This window comes from Argiope bruennichi, chromosome 7 (genome assembly GCF_947563725.1).
Source record: "Argiope bruennichi chromosome 7, qqArgBrue1.1, whole genome shotgun sequence".
NCBI classification, from domain to species: domain Eukaryota; kingdom Metazoa; phylum Arthropoda; class Arachnida; order Araneae; family Araneidae; genus Argiope; species Argiope bruennichi.
Window position 1 is genome coordinate 74,427,578 of NC_079157.1, and position 17,930 is coordinate 74,445,507.

The following is a 17,930-nucleotide window of genomic DNA, read 5'->3' on the forward strand; positions in this document are numbered from 1 at the left end:
ATCGTACCATTCTTCCTTTTTAAGATAAATCTCAAAGCACTACTTCATAATACATTTCTTGAGGAAAAATTCCACCACTTATCTTAGGATTCAGCTAACTTATACATAACCTCTAAATACGCTATCAATGGTCATCTGTTTCTCAACACTCTTCATTTTAGTAATACCAAAAAGACAATCCCCCAAATCAATAATCGGTTTGATTTTGTAGCTTATTCCATCACTTTAAAAGCATAACTAATCAATCAAAATACTACAAGCTTACTGAGCAAGTATGAAACCTCGCTTTATGACACTTCTAATGACGTGGCATCTTAATAATATTCATTTCCAAGAAAAGTACAGCAGAATTTTATTGATTAATTGATCTGAAACATTAACAACATTCTTGGTGATCAAATTAATCTCTAAAACGACTAGTTGTATTAAAATTTTCAAAGTAGAGGTCTTTTAACCATTCTCCTTTTGCTTATCACCAATTAAAGCCGCTCCGCTTTACTTTTTTTTTAAAAATCTTCTTCGAAATATACCTAGATTCAAAAAGTTTATTTTTCTTACATCATAGACCTGTCACGAAGGAACTTCAATATTTCTTTGTGAAAATGAATCGTGATGAGGGGATAAAATTTCATGTCTAATGGAAGCAGAAACTGTCTTGGGTCTTTATTGATATTAGAGAGCTGCGAGTGGCATCACAAATTTAGCATAATATTCTTTCAATAATAATTTACAGAATGAAAAAGCCATCTAACAGCAAGATATTGTACGAATATAATAGAGAAAATTCCTTAATGTTTCATTCATTTCTTATTTAAAGGATTTGCTCTAAAGAATAATTACTAAAGTAACTTTCAACGCACTGAGAACCATTAGTGAAATAAATAATTACAAATTAAAGATATAAAGCATTATTGTGGATTATCTTGCCCAAATCGGTTTAGATTGCAAAGTGAAGAATTGTCAATTAAAAAGTATTATATTTAAATTATTATAAAAATGTTATATTTGAAGTAAAGCAGGACTCCATAAAGTCGTTTTTCAACACTTTTTTCAGATAGAAATAGTAAACTTTACAGAAAATGGAAAATAATATTTATACATTTGTTTCTTTTATTAATATTATGCTTACACAATTGTTTATTTATTAATATTGTGCTTATAATACTTAATATAAACATTTCAATTGATTTTAACATATAATTTATAAAATTTTTTTCCTATTTCAATATTAATAATCATAGCAATTGTTTTTTTATATTACGTGAAAAAAAGGTTGAGAAATTTCAAAACCAAATATAAAATTTGTGAAGAATTAACTTTAAAACATTAAGTTATAAAACATTTGGTTGATAATTACTTCTTTAGAAAATTCATTACATATTTTCTTATAATAGAATCCATGCATATTTAAATTATTTTCTCATTTCAAGATAAATTATTAAAAAGAAACTGAATCTCATTATAACAACTTTTATACCATTACAATTCTAAAAACACATTAAATATCAGCATTACAGCAACGTCATATTAAATTTTACAAATCATATGAATTTATCCTGATTTTTCTGTTTTAGTATTTTGATATTTTGACAATTTTACATATTAGAAACATTCATTTAATGATTTCGTTCATTATCTTAATGGTTTCTACATTATTTTAAAATTCAACAACAATATTTTTCGTCAATGAAATCCGCTTTATTAATAAGATAATTTTCCTTTAATTATTGAAATATTTTTAAAAACTTATTTATAACTACAGTAATGTGCATTCAAATAAATGTATTTAATATTTTAAGTACGGGTGTCACTGAACAAGTGAATTGCAATAACTTAAAATTTATATAATTTCGTAATATTTTAATTTTAATATAATTTTGAAATTTTAAGGATATTACATAAAATTTAAATAATTTCTGAAAATAATAGTGCCAAATACATCTACTAAAGGAAAATTGGCATAATGTGTATCACAAAAACATTTGATCTCAACAGTAGTCAAGATTTCGTCGTGGCGCCATCTATGAACAATATCTTACATTACTTGCGAATTTCTGCAAAATGAAATTTCAAATATTATGTAAAGATGTCAAAAGAAATAATTAAATTCTCACCTGCTGCTAAAAGCCAAAGCCAGTTGGTCGATAGCATCAAAAAAGATCGTTGGATCAGATTTTTCGTCTTCATAATTATATCCTAAAATAAAGAGAAGAAAAAATTAGAGAAAAAGAAGATACTGAATTTTCATAAATAACACTTGATCATATGAAATTTCATGATTAGTTTATTTTTAGCACAAATTATTACTAGAAAAATTATTCATTAATAAAATTTATTGATTCAAAATGTGCACAATAACAGGGGTAAAAAAAATCAAATCTGATTTATCCTAAATTTTTTCCCTAATTTTTATAAATTTTAATAACTATTTTAATTGATATATATATATATATTTAAAAAACTATTTATATTGGTATATATAGTGGATTGCCGTACAATATGAGAGATCTGTTACTGTGCATATTACTGGTGATATATTATTCTTACTTTCTGGTATATGAAATACACAAACAGGAAGTATTGCAATCATCAAACATTCAAACTCGGAATTTGGATGAACTTCCATGTTTCAGATCTCCCCGAATAAGAAAACAACATTTTTAGAGATATATTTGTCCGTTCGTCTGTCTGTCTATGAACACAGTAACACAACAACTCTTTCAGCCAGGCGGATGAAATTTGGTGCATAAACTTTACACCACCTTTATAGATTTCTGTTAAATTTTGATCAAAATCTGTGCATAGAGAGTCATTCTGGCAGGCCAACATTATAACACTCTCCCTTCGAAAAAAAAACTCCTAAAGATTTAGATAAATAAAACTTGGTATTCAAGTTTATCATTTGAAGTTTAATGTCTTATCAAATTTCGAACCAAACTCTGACATATCTCAATGTTTCAGATCCCCCTTAGTCCGAAAAACATATTTTTGAAATTATGTCTGTCAGTCCGTGAACAAGATAATTCAAAAATGCATATAGGTTTACAGATGAAATTTGGTATGTGACTTTCACTCCAAATTTGTAGATTTTTATCAAATTTTGAGCAAATACCATTCTGAGGATGTCTGTCTGCCCGATCGTCTGAACTTAAGTTAACCCTTTAAAGGACCATTTTTTTCTAGTCATATTATGTTAAAATATTTTTAGGCTTGAAATTAGAATAAGAAAAGGGGTTCATTTAGCTTATTAGATAAATTTAATTTGATTCATTAATTAATTTGGTTAATTAATAATTAAGTAACAAATCAAGACACATCATTTTGTCTGAGATAAAGAACTGAAGCATCTAAGTTTCTGACTTACTAAAAAAATTTATCAGAACTTATGCCAACCTACATAATTTCATACAAAGATTGATAAATTTGGTGAGAAGCATACTTCACACGCCCCTAGAAAGGGTCAACACGCTAACTACAAAACGAAGAGAATTAGATGCATAAAGTCTGGTACACAGATTTAACATCTTGTGTATATTTCCTATCAAATTTTGAACAAAACCTATCAAGATCATTCGGTACAAGCTCATAAACGCGATATCTCAAAAATACAATGAATGGCATGTGATTTTGTGACTATAATTATAATTCTGAGTCAAATTTTGGTTATAATCAAATAGAAAAACAGGTCAAAATTCAGTTTTTTGGGACAGGTGTATTAACAGTATCCTAGAAATTAATCACTAAAAATCGCACACTAATAAGTACTTCCGCAACTTGTTGGGCCGCGGTGACCTGGTAGTAAGGCCTCGGCTTCGGAACCGGAGGGTTTCAGGTTCGTGACCCGATTCCACCGAAGAACCGTCGCGTAAGGGGGTCTGTTGTACGTTAAATCCGTCATGACCAAACGTCCTCCCGCTAGTGTGGTGTGGTGTGGAGAGGGGGGTGCCAGCTCTATTGTCGTCCTCGTCAGCTGACCGTGGTTCAAAATTACGAGGGCCGTATCAAAATAGCCCTACAGTTGCTTCAAACGGGACTTTAATATAACCAAACCAAACCAACCGCATCTATTGTTAACTAATGGCATGCAGTAGTAATACACAAATATATTTATTGGTGAGGAGCAGGAATACCACGTCCATTGGTTCAAACTCATTCAACTTGTCTGTACATATATAAAAATAGATAAGGTTATACATTTGTATTTCTAAATGGAAAATCATAAAGTTAGAAAACTATTAATTTAGGGATCAAGCTGTATGAGAGATAGACATAATTATTTCAACTAGTTGTATAAATTCATGTTAGATGAGTTCACATTATACGATAGTCCACTGCATTTTTGAAAAAAAGAATTTTGCTCACATGCAACGGCAGAAATTTGTTTTATTTATAGTTTTTAGGAAAAATACATTGCTTATTAAAACATGCAGTTTTGGAATACTGTCTGAAAAATTGAAATCATGTTGTAATAATAATAAGTTAAAAGTGCACTGGTATATGACTATGTTCAGGATGTATTTTTTGAAAAATGATATAAAATAATATTGTTTTTGAATCTTGCAAAACGTAGAGTGAAAAAGAAAAAAAAAAAAACGCTTCTAAGCTAGGTGTTGAAGAAAATATTTGTCAAAATTTGCAAATAAGTATATGAAATATATTACCTAGTTCTTCCTGAATTAAAAAAATAAACTGTGTTTCTATCCAATCTTTAATTATTAGGATTGACTGCTAAATAACTTTAAATAACGCGATCAATCGAGCGTTTTTTCTGAATCTAGCTTGAGATATTTGGAAAGTAATCGCTGGAATACGGTTAATACACAAGTACCAGCAAATCGAATATGAGTGTGGGCACCTTTTATCCGATCGATTGAAAAGAAAATTTGACTTAGAGCTATAATTGTTGTCACAAGATCACGTACCAAATTTCATTTATTTGAGTCAAAGAGTTTATGAGTTACCACATGAATGAGAAAATATAAATTGACAGACGACCATTCCAAATTTGGCACGGATCTACATTAAAAATGCTAAATCCATTACTAAATTTTATTAAACTCTTGATTTTTGTAGTTATTGTGATCACTTATAACGGGCAGGCGAAGAAACTCACTTCCTCTGAATTGATTTCATTTAAAATTTTACAGAAATATACAAATGCGGCATAAAGTTTATATACAGAATTTAATCCTTCTAACTCAAAGTGTTTTTGTTTAATCGCATTAATATTCAGACAAGAAACGTTTTTCGAATTCAGAAAAATCGGAAACGTGAAGAGAAGAGAACAACAAAGTTTCGAATTCAAATTTTTTGACGATTACAATATTTTCTCATTCTACATTTCGTATACTAGAAAGTAAAAATGCAACATATTAAAATGTAGCACTACAGGATGAAGTTTCTTTAAAAAAAAAACGCCCTATTCACTTTGCAAATGCTGAGATTTACAAGCAGTGTTTTGTAATATAAATAAACAACACTCGTGAAAGTTTCTTTTCAAACGATTACATTTCTTTATATAAAACTTGAATAAACGTCAATAATTACTGGGCTTTTAAACTTTTTAAGAGCCCTGTGGTGTTTAGAAGAGCAAGAAAAATCGAAAGAAGGAAAAAAAATAATAATAAACATCTTACAGTCCATTTTCAGCTACTCAGTGTTGCTCTCTGGTTACTTGTAAATAGTCACATTTCATGGAAAGGATCAAAAGAGCTTTTGAGAAAAACCGCAACAGAGATATCCTATCCTGTTCCAAATGGTCGTTTCTCTCATTTTCTTTAATACAAATAATGGGGTGTTTAGACCACCCACCGCGACACTTTTTTCAATTCATTTAGTCAAAAATAAGAATTCTGGAAAATGTCAAAAATGAACTCTCATGAATGCTGTCTTTTCATCCAGTTTTATAAAAACACGTCGCCGCAAAAAAAAATTCATTTTTTTACTCTTAATCCATAATTTTTTCTTTGGGGGGGGAGGGGAGAAATAAATTGAGGTGCCATCATGAGGAAACACTTTCCATGATGTATTATCTATTCATCAGAGTGTCACTTTAAAAATTTCGCTCTCTCACCGAAATTAAATGAATACCGAGATTGTGAATTCCGAAGAATGTTACAAAGTAAAAGTTGTTTGTAAACTACTGTAAAAGTCTGTTTAAATTTTTACTTTCACATATACATAGTATCGAGAATGTATAGTATAAATATAGTATAGCCAAAAAAATTCGAACTCGAGATTTTGATGCATCTCCACGTTTTAGAACACCCCGAGTTCGAAACACATTTTTCGAAAACGTTATTCTGTCGGTATGTGATTAAAAAATAACTCAAAAACACTTTGAGTTAAACGGATGAAATTTGATATATGATCAATGTACCAAATTTGTAAATTTTTATCAAAATATGCATTTTTATCGCCTTTTGGTATGGAATGGAAGTTTGAGCAGATGGTCAACGGTTCAGTTGCCGCCTTCTTTATCTGACCAGGGTTTAAAATTACGAGGTCTGTACGTAGATACGATTAACGAATAACAAATATAATAAAATGTGATGGACTAAATATTGCCGCATTGAAACATGGCAGTTGACTGTCCATGGCCGAATGGTCATAGCACTGGTAATCGTAAGTTCGAATCCCACTAGAGACAATGCGATTCACAGTCTGTGTAAATGTTTAATTCCTTGATTTTATGCTTTTTTTTTTTCATGTTTCAGAAGATTCTGGACATTTCTTTAGTTTGCCAGAAAAGTGTTCTGGACTTTTCTTACTGTTTCCAGAAAAGTATTCTGGAACTTTTCCTGCTAGTATAAAAGCAGAAGATCTGTCAGTCTCTGTGTTCTGAGTTCAGAGTTGAGTTAATAAATTGGTTTAGCTCTACTTCTTGTGTGTGTCATTGAGTTCCGCATTAAAGAACCTACGTGTCAATATCACTAAACGAAACAAATCTAACCTATGAAATAAAAATGTAAAATGCAAATATCTGTATATAATCACACTTTTTTTTTCAATATAAATTGTAACTTTTCATCTTTGTACTCGAGGAGACTAAATTGCATACAAGTTCATTGGTAAATATTAAATAAAAAGAACAGATTTCAAAGATGACAGCATATAAAATTTCCAATTTAACAATGTGCTTACATGAGTGAAGCATAATTGTCCTTTAATATACAATTAAATTTTTTTGATTGTTTATTGCATTTCTTCTGTGGAAATCGATACATTCAAACTTAAATTATAATAAATTTAAATCTTCTCTATATAGAATCTGAATTTTTTATAAATAACATTTTAAGATATCACAAAATTCATTTAAAAAATTCACAGAATCAGGAATGATTCATAGTAAGTATATAAACAAATGTGAATTGACATGTTACATTATTATTATTTTCATGTCTTCAGAGCAGTATCTAAATTTCCATCAGATCCTGCTGTGAGTTTTACTTGAAGCCTCTTTAACTCTAAATTAACCGCTTATATCTTACTTTTTACTTCTTGGATGAGATTGCCCGCCGTCATGAGCAGTTCTGTGGACTGGATGGGCGGATACTTCTCCAGCATGCTACGAAGGATCCTCAGGACTTCACCCAGCCGCTCGTGGGCGGCGACCCGCATCGTTTCGGTCTTATCTGAGGAAAAGGAAAGAAAGACACATTTTATTCCAGTTTTCACACGCACCTTATCAATCAGCATGGGCCTTAATGACACTTTTTTGTCATGAAGTACCTTTCAAAAATAAAAACCCACCATTGAGTGAATTTTTCATATTTTACAAGTTTTTAAGAATATATACATGTAATAATATCTCTTAATCAAATTTCAATCTTAATTCACTTCCTACTTTTTTTTTTATCTTACCCCATGTAACCTCATTATAAAATTGTTTCGTATTTCTGATCCAAATCCCATTTTTTAAATTTAATTATTTCTAACACGCGATTTTTAAAATTGCTGATGCTTGGGCTCTCACACTACAAACGAAGGGTTAAAAATCCCTAACATCCACAGCATAATTTTTAAAACCTACGATTCCCTTTCATGAATTGACAAGTATCAAAGAAATCCCTAAAAGAATCTTCTAGTAAAAACACTAAAAGACAAATTTTCCGCACTTTCGCTTTTGTAATCTGGTATGAACAGACGTGTTCTGCTTTTCATCCCCATGAACAAACTATACACCACCATGGGAAAATTAATTAAAGTTTAATTCCAAGCTTGTCTTCTTTTCAGTCATGCATCTGCAAAATTATGTTACATACATATAAGTGTGTGCATGTACGCTTATGTATGTTTGTAAAACATTTTTTTCTGACCTCTAAGACGGTTTTTTATTATTTTCCTTGATTATTAAGGTAAGAGTTCAATTTTTAGCACATTTTTTTTGTTTGTTTGTAAAAACCATGACAAGCCAACAAGAGATTTCGAAAAAAAAAAAAAAAAAAAAAAAGCCAGAGGGAAAAAAAAAAAAAAAAAAAAAAAAAACGGGAACATGTGTTTGTAATACCTTTAGAGTTAATATAACTTCAGAAAGAAATTTTTTCTGAATTTAACTAGACAGCATTTATTTTAGGAATGTATAGACTTAAAATCGCGAGTAAAGAAAAACGTGCACTGCTCAGAAATTAAAATAAAGTTGGAATTCACTTGATTTGGAAATAATTATTTTAAAAATGCAGATAAATTGAAATTATTACGTACACACACACACATACAAGCGCAGCATAGTCTGAAATAACTTGAATTTTGATTCGTCAGCTTCATCTTATGTTTGAATTTGCTACATTTGTCGGTATTTTAGTTTCCTATTCATATTTTTAGAAAGCATGTAATCTTTTTGAAACGAGAACTGAAATAGTTCTTTTAGATTTTAGAATACAATATATACATGATTAAATATTTGCTTTTATTGCTTGAAGATTCCCAGTGGTCTGGCTATTCAATTTAGTCTTAGAATCAGATAATTTAGGATTCGAGTTTTAATGCCAACGAAAATATAGCACGCATTTCAGTCGGAATATCATCCATAAAGAAATCCTACTAGTGTCTTATCCAGCTACAAGAACTCGAATGTCCAGTCGCAAGGAAATTGAGTCGTGACATTTGAGAAATGGCTGCTGTAACAGCAACTCCTACTCTTCCACTCCACCCCACCCCATCAGTGGCGTAGTAATAGTAAATAGAGCCTAGTCATAGCTCATTTTTCTTGCTCATCAAAGGTTTTAACCCTATTTATTGACCCAAAAGCGTAGTATAGTTCTTGTCCGATTAAGAATCGGCCAACTCGAGTTATGCATAAGCATTAGTTGATGAGAAGACTCACCCCGTGGTGTAGATGTCAATTCTAATACATAATATACCTATGCCCAGTGTCGACTCTCCATATTCAAATTAAATGCCTACATTTTAATTCTTAGTGCATGAGTTACTTTCATTCTAAAAGACATTCTTCTCTAAGTTCCTAATTCTCATTTTTTTTTTATTTCAAAAATAATTGAGAGAAATTTCTTTCTTATACTAGTTGATCTGAATATTTTTCTTTTGCAAATCTCAAAATTTATAATTTTTTTTTTGTAGCGGATTATACAATTCGATTAGTAATAATATAAAACTGGAAATTTAAGCATTCTTTTAACATAGAGCCTGACTCCTGGGGGGCACCTCGAAATGAGGATGAGATGCTTCCGGCATGGTGGTTGGATCTCGCCACCCTGGAGGGTACACAAATAGGTGGGGGATCTGACTCCTCCCATCGATGACGGGACGTACTTCCTTCGGTGAGGGTTGTACTGTGGCCGTGATGGCCCTTAGGACTCAACCACAGTTCCTGCCAGTGTTGCTGTTGCGGCGGTCCGGCCATTCAGTTTTATGGTTTAAATCCGTGTGCCTTCGTGGCGGGTTGGAGAGTCAGATGGCTGACTTAACATAAAGCCTAATATTTGATACAGACCATGCATATGCTCACACAGAAGAAAGATAGGAGGAAAAAAAACCCGAATATTTGCACCTGTGAACTCAGCCAAACCTGACCAGGTTCATTTCCCATCTCCTTGTTAAAGTATTTTTTTTTATTTAAAGACAATAAACACAAAAAAATTTTTACTTCATGGACACAAAAATACTATTAAAAAACCTTAAATAATATTCTTAATAAATTGATTAATAAAAATTTAGAAATAATGTATTCATTAAAACAACTAAATAATGGTGGATACAAGGTGGGTTTGGATACATGTATACTGGATCGTGTCTCATCTCACACTGATTCCCGCCATTTACCCAAATGATGGCATTGTTCTTATTGTTGGTGGGAATGCATCTGGCCTTTAAACGAAGCGCACACTATTTCAACAACACTTTCTAACATTTATGAGCGGATTTTGACAATATGCGGCCACGGGTTCAAAGTAAGATAACACTGCGACAAATAGATTTGAAGACCTCTAATGTTTCGAGAGATAAGGCGAACACCTCAAGAGATTAATCAAGATTTTTGCTATCCCTATTACGTCACCACGATCCAATTTTGAAGAAATGAGTGTCAATGTTAATTTGCTCATCAAAAAATAACTGAAATCGAATTTGCTTAATGAGCCGTGCACTTATATTTTTAAATTCTTTTATGTTATACTCCTTCTATATAACGTTATAACATGATACAGGATAACACAGTCTAATAGAGCATTTTTAAAGCTTCCATAAATATTTTTCAACAAAAATATAGAGGTACTCTAAGGTTTCACTAGTTATAATGTCTTCACATAGAATTAATTATCCGATCAACAGGTAGGAAATACAGGGTGTTTATAAAGTCCCGGACCCATTTTGATGTTTAATAACTCATAAAATAATAAAGATAGATTTAAATTAATAACATAAATGGTTAAATAGACTCAAAAAGTTTCATGACCCTTGTCAATGAACTTCCACGTGTGCCCCCTTCGTCGCACGGAGAATATCAAGTCGATAGTCAATTTCACGCCAGGTAGCGACAAGCATGTCGGCATCCACAGAGCCATTTGCGCACTTTATGGCGATTAACAATGCCAGAAACATGAAAGGATGCTTCATCGGAGAACATTATGCTCTTCAGAAAATCAGCAGCATCTTCTATCCTCCTTAGCATATCTGTTGCAAAGGCCATCCTCCTAGGTCTATCGTTCGGTTCCAAAACTTGAACAATTTGAACTTTGTATGCATACAGTCTTAATTTTTTCTTAATAACCTTGTACACCGTCGAAATTGGCATATCCAATTCTGTTGCCGCTGATCTCACAGATATTCTAGGATTGTGTAAAAATGTCTCTCTGACACGCTCAACATCAAAATCACTTGTGCAAGGACGTCTGGAACGTTTCTTATCTTCGATACTTCCAATTTCTAGAAAATTCTTTTTCCACCGCAAGGTGCTGTTTTTGGATGGAGGATCTTTTTGGTAAATTCTTCTGAAATTTCTCTGTGCTTGCATTATCGATTTCATTTCTATGAACCACCATAAAATCTGTGCTTTCTCTTGTGGTGTATGCATTCTCCTTAATATCCGCTCGAATAAAACATCACATACAAAAGTACTACATAGAACAAACACATCAAAAGCAAACATAACATCGCAATAGTTGACAAAAACAAAAGAGAGAAACATGCAATTAATAAGCAGACAATATTTAGAAAAGTACAGATATTTAGACTGGAAAATGAAATTATCTGAAATTAACCACACGCGCAGACGATATTTACAAAAGTAAAAATATTCAAACCTGAAAAGGAAAATATATGAGTTATTTCATAAATAAATGTCATAAGTGTGTTTATATCTTTATTATTTTATGAGTTATTAAACATCAAAATGGGTCCAGGACTTTATAAACACCCTGTATTTAAAAATCATCTCACCTCTTTCAGGGTGAAATATTCTCCTGAGCTTCCCGAGAGCCTCTTTAAAGCTTCGGACATCATGCGTGAGGACGATGATGTCCTCCTGCTCCACAACGTGGCTCTCGGCCGACCCCTCGCTGCTCACGGAGTTCATGGATAGGGAGCGGGCAGCGGCCGAAGTGGCGCTGGCCCCGCTCGCGCTGCGGCTCTGAACCGTCGAGGTCTCCCCCGCGGAGGGTGGCATGATGGTGGGGGTGGCGGAGTCCATTCGTTTAGTAGGGGCTCGACGAACGGTGTACACCTCTTCGGACGGACAGCTCTGGAAAGAAAGAAGAGAGATATTCATTAAATGAAGTAAAAATTTTTGATTTCGGATTAAATTAGATTTACTGCCTGTTTTGAAGAAGTACAGCATCTGTTTTTGGATGTATCGCGTAATGTTGAATCAAAACAAATGATCAAGTTAAATATATTTCAGATTTCCGTTCATTTAACCCCAAAAAACAGATCTAAGGAATTCATTTTCAATATTATTATTAACTAAACATTAATTTTTCATCTTTGCAGAAAAAAAAATCTTTCCCCAATAAATATTTGAATATAATTTAAGCAGAGATATCAAATTCTATTTTATATCTGTTTCAAATGAAACAGCATTTATACTTTTTCTATTTTTAATTGCACTTGTGAAGTGGAAAGTGCATTAAATACACAGTTATTCGATAATATTATTCATTAAATATACAGTTACAAAAAAAAAAAAAAAAAAAAAAAAAACAGAAAAGCAACTAAGAGATACCTATTTGTGTCGATTTTTTATTTATCATTTGTTAACACTCTGCTCTCTCATTTGTTTGCTTAATTTGACTATAAAGACAAAATTTTTCGAAAAAAAAAAAAAAAGAAAAAAAAAGTGGAATCTGGAAAATTTTAAAAGGACAAGGGCTTTTACTTTGGATACTTTTTCTGTGACTCCAGCATCAATATAGACGTCTATTATTGAAATTTAACTATCCAATAGGAAAAATTAAAATTGATACATTTTAATACATTTAATGCCAGAGAAATTTACAGACGCTTAATTTTACAACAATTTTCTACGAGATATCTCGTAAATGGCAATGAATGGGTTAATCAAAGTATACATGAAAGAAAATATAAGAAAAGAGCGAGAAATATAGCAACGAACCGTTAGCTAGCCTCCAATGCTCTAAATTCTACTGGAACGAAATGACTGTTTTGGACGGAATATTTTTCAATGACTGAAAAAAGTCTGGAGCGATATGTCAATTTCTAAAATTACACATATGCATCACCTTTTCTTTGGGCATGACAAGAGGTTGAATGGCAGATGAGTGCGTCCTTCGCTTTTCTGTCGGAAAAAGCAAGTGTTCGCTAACCTAGAGAAGGCTTGGGATCGTGCCAGAAATGTGGCAGATGTACGTACGCGCCGACGATTAGTACCCGACAGATTGTGGTAAATAGGAAGAAAGGGAAAATTAATTGAAAAAGGTTGTTATTCACAGAGGTGAGAGACGTATCCTCTCTTTTCATCCAAAGAGTTTCAAAAATCAAAGCAGCAACTGGACGTCATTACGCAGCCGAGAGTTTTATTGGTAACTGAAATGATAAAATTCGTTGGAGCTTGATCTGAGACCCAGGTATGCAATTCAGGTTGTTAGTTTCAAGAAGATAAAAGATCTTTTATTTCCTCCCCTCCCCCATAAAGAAATCTAAATATGATAATATTTTAGTTTTGAGTCTTTTCTTTTAATGAAATAATTAGTTTTGAAAACCAGTGAAAGTGGCCTCCCAAACACTTTCTCGTGTACTCCCTAATACAAGTATTATAGCAAAGAATGGCATTGGCGTAAAATAGTTATGAAATATCAACTTTTGGCGTAAATTCAGCATTTTTACTGAATCTATCGCGTCTCCCTTGGCGAATTGAGTGGTGATTAATCTCTGGTATGCGGTTAATAGTATCAGAAAATCGAATTTGTATTTTAGACATGCATTCCCCAACTGATTGAAATAAAAATTTAACACAAAGCTACACTTGTAGTGAAAAAATCCCATACCAAATTTGTTATATATTTAAGTCATTGTGTTTTTGAGTTTTCGCGCTTACATTTTTTCTGAAAGTACAGACTCAAAGACGGTAAAGTTCTAGTTGTATTTGGCACAAAATTTGATAGGTGCCTGTACTGCAGATTTTAATTCTGTGTATCGAATTTCATCAATCTAGTTTCCTTCATTGTGTAGTTATCGTGTTAAATTATATGCGTACAGCCGGACAGACTGATTTCCTCTGAACGGAATTTGCTCAAAATTTGATAGAAATCTACAAATATGGTATTAAGACCATACAACAAATTTCAACCGTCTTGCTCAAAGCATTTTTGAGTTATCTTTGTCACATACAGACAGACGGACATTTTCCAAAAATGTGTTTTTCGAATTCAGGGTGATCTAAAACATGGAGATTCGTCCAAATCTCGAGTTCGAATTTTTTTGACGATTACTATACTTTCTCTAGACTATGTATGCGGGAAGGTAAAACTACTGCATTTAAGTTATTTATAAGCTTTTTTTTTCATTAAAAATGTATTTGAGAATATATTTTGGCAATGGATCCTTATGATATAACTACATCCAACAGAATCAAATTATAATTACGTGTTAAAAAATATATCCACCATAAAACTTTAATTTTTAAAATCTACTGTGTTTCTTTCAGAAGGAAAAGTATTTAGCAAGAGCAATGCGATGTTAAAAAAAAATGCTCATTCCCTTTTGTCCTCTTAGCGCAGTAACTTTTGTCCTTTGATTATGTCCTCTCGAGAACTGATCCCCTCATGCCAATTTTATGATTATTTTTAGCTGAGCTTGAATATTCGATTACAGTAAATTATCAAATGATTTGAATAATGTAGTTTCAAAATGATATTTTAATTAGAATAAAAAATGTGCGATTTTTAATTCTGGAAATGACTGATTTATCTGTTGCGCAATAGTTCAAATCAAATATACTAGATCACAATAGATAATTTTTTTAAAAGTTGATATTTCAGGAAATTTTCAGAAGAAACCAATTTCAGAGAACTGTTTTATATTTGAGAAGAAAGGAGAAAACATAACTCTATGTTTGTGCTTTTTTAATGAAAATCAAACTACTAGTAATGTTTTTCTAATACATAGAGTGTTTATTCTAATTGTGGTTCAATAGCTAATTTCTCAACAACTAGAAATAGGCATAGAATTGGTGTGATGCAATAGAGAGAAGAGTTTTTGCAAGTTAAGATTTTTTTATAATTTTTAATATTCCAAGAATATTTCTTTAAAAATGATAAGAGGACCGAGCTATTATATTAAAATTCAGATTCAGTAATATATTTATTGCTTGAAACGGAACCAAATATAATTCGTCACTTAAATCATTTTTCCAATTGGAAATAAATGCCTTTCACTGACGATTTAGAAATTAACTATCGAGCAACAATTAGTGTGAATATCTAATATGGACTTAATGTCAAATTTAAAATGAATTTACAATCAATTCCCAAAATAGACTTCATATCAAGTATATATTAAAATTATAAAAATAATCCAGTTTCAGTTTAATATAATTGTAATATAAATTTTGTTGAATATTTATATTGCAAAATTTTATAGGTGAAAAATATTCCGCCGAATATTTTCCATTATTATATATATATATATATATATATATATATATATATATAATTTATCTATGTTTTAAAATATAATATTTTAATCATCACACTTAATCACTTAAAATCAAGTTCACTTTAATTTTGGAATTGCTTGAGTTCTTATTTTCCCACGATAATTCTAAAATGTGCCAAAGATCTTAATAATGGATAAAATTAGAAAAATAAAGCTATGTATGAACTTCACATCGGCTTCACCTTAAACTAAAAATAATGTTTTACGTTATGTATGTGTAGAAAGCACTTCGCTAAGCATCTCACTTTTGTTCTAAATTAAAATTTATAGAAATTTTAGTAGTTTAAATAATAAGTACATAAAGATTAATACTTTATTTATTTATTTTTTCGTTACTCGTATTGAATTAAACAGCCGGGCCTCATGGCGGTAATTTTATGTTCTAAAGGATTGGTCTTATTTTATTCTTAAAAATTGAAGCTTCAAGTAGCTTGAAGTTTATGCTTCATTCTTATTAATTTCTCTGCTTCATTCTTTTTGATTTCAAAAAATGAATTAATAATAAGCCTTCTTAAGTGTGTTGCATATATTTGCATTTTATGCATTCGTAAGATGTAACGGTGAAAAATATAATAAGAAAATCTGCTACACTTTCCTACATGGAAAACAAATATTAAATTTAGACGATTTGCATTTAATTATTCAGATATATCTTTAAATTAATGGTCCTAAGACACACAAAATTTAATTTAAATTTTCCATTTAAATTAATTAGTAATTTTTTAGTTAATGTGTCTTAATTAAAAACAAATCAAATCATGCACTTTTATTAAGTAAATATTAAATTGAAAATTTATTAAAAAAAAGACAAAAACTGAGTATTACAAAAATGAAAGGCTCCTGAATGTAGTGATATAAATAATAACATCTGCCGATTATAATGCATCAATCACCAACAGATTTGTTGGCTAGCAATACTACTGTATTTTTTATGAAAAATCAAATAACCAGAAGACGTGGATTTCAGAAACGAAGAAATACAGCATAGGAGTATATTTGCAATTATTACACAAAAAACTTCTGAGCAGGACTTTTAAAGTATCTAATATAAGAGAAAAAAGAATATGTAATCATATGAGTGCGTGTTTTATAACTAACGATTCTGCTGAGTATTTTATTTCCAAATTCAAACACTTATGAATTCACTTACAAAAACAGTTTCAATCCTAAACCTACTGATCCATTATAATATGAAACAAAAAACGTCAGCATACCGTTGTTAATGATTTCCTTTATGGAAAAAATGGGGTAAACGAGGTATATTCCAAACAAAGAGACAACAGTAGCTGAATAATGATAACAACAATAATAGTAAAAAAAAATTCTGCTAGGAAAGCCTTTTTATTTTTTCCACTTTTCCTGCTCACATCCTGTGGCTTACACACAAGCCAAAAGATTACATACACGAATCCCACAAACACAAATAAAGAGGATATTTTTATTTTCATTTTACAGACTCGGTGTTGATGGCAAGTTGATCTTTTCGAAGACCTTGGCGAGCAGGAAGACGGGTTGCCCACACACCTGTGCACTTATTCGCCGCAACATCCCTCCATGCTGTGCTCATTACCGTTTGTGCGATGCAGAGATTGCGCATTTGGGATAGGTATCCGTGGGTTGATAAATAAAACAAGGTTGTGGCTGTTGCTTAAAAGAAAGGATTAATATTTTTTTGTTTCGGCTTTTTTGCATTTGGTAGCCACGATGTCATGAAAACGTTATTTCTCTTGAGATAAAAGTAATCCAGATTACTACATTGTTGTCTATTTTATAAAAAGAATCTTTCATTAAACCAAGAACAACAGATGAAACTTATCGACTTGGCATCAAAATATTACCAAGAATAAAAGATCCGTTACCTAAATAATGAAAGTTGTGAAGGACAATTTCATTATTGAATAAGAATGACTTTATAGCCTTAATTAGCTCATAAGAATTCGTTGTGGTCTTTTTCAATAAGTAATGTATGCCAATTTCTCTCTCACATACTTTTTCCCATTCATATCCTAGATTCTTCTTTATGCCAAGTTCACATTCGGCCAGTTATAAGAAGAGCAGTAGGCAGCGCATGCGTAGGAAGGCTGAAAAATGCTATTCAATTGACGGCAAGTAATTGTCCCAATGGGACAAGATCTCTACTGCCACTGTATTGCGAATGCTACAAACGCATTTTGGTGGCATGAAAAAATTAGTCACTTATCATAGATTAATTCCGACATTTTTTGATCTTTATTTTTTCTGCTGCGATTTTTTTTTTTTTTTCATTTTATTCGCCATTTCTTTTCTATAGTTTTTCAACTTTA

At 31.4% G+C, this 17,930-nt stretch overlaps 1 protein-coding gene across 5 annotated transcripts in view; it reads right to left on the reverse strand.

The window, feature by feature from the left end:
• Positions 1-17,930, reverse strand: part of LOC129976302 (rho GTPase-activating protein 45-like) — a 289,876-nt gene that overhangs the window by 108,805 nt on the left and 163,141 nt on the right. For 4 of the 5 annotated variants that reach the window (XM_056089800.1, XM_056089799.1, XM_056089798.1 and 1 more), the window contains exons 2-4: positions 11,896-12,196; positions 7,491-7,634; positions 2,115-2,196 (exon numbers count right to left, since the gene is read on the reverse strand). In XM_056089800.1, the coding sequence (XP_055945775.1) occupies positions 2,115-2,196; positions 7,491-7,634; positions 11,896-12,145 (476 nt within the window). In that variant the 5' untranslated portion in view covers positions 12,146-12,196. Of the gene's footprint in view, positions 1-2,114; positions 2,197-7,490; positions 7,635-11,895; positions 12,197-13,066; positions 13,205-17,930 lie in introns of those variants that run through there. The other variant, XM_056089801.1, reaches the window with a different exon arrangement.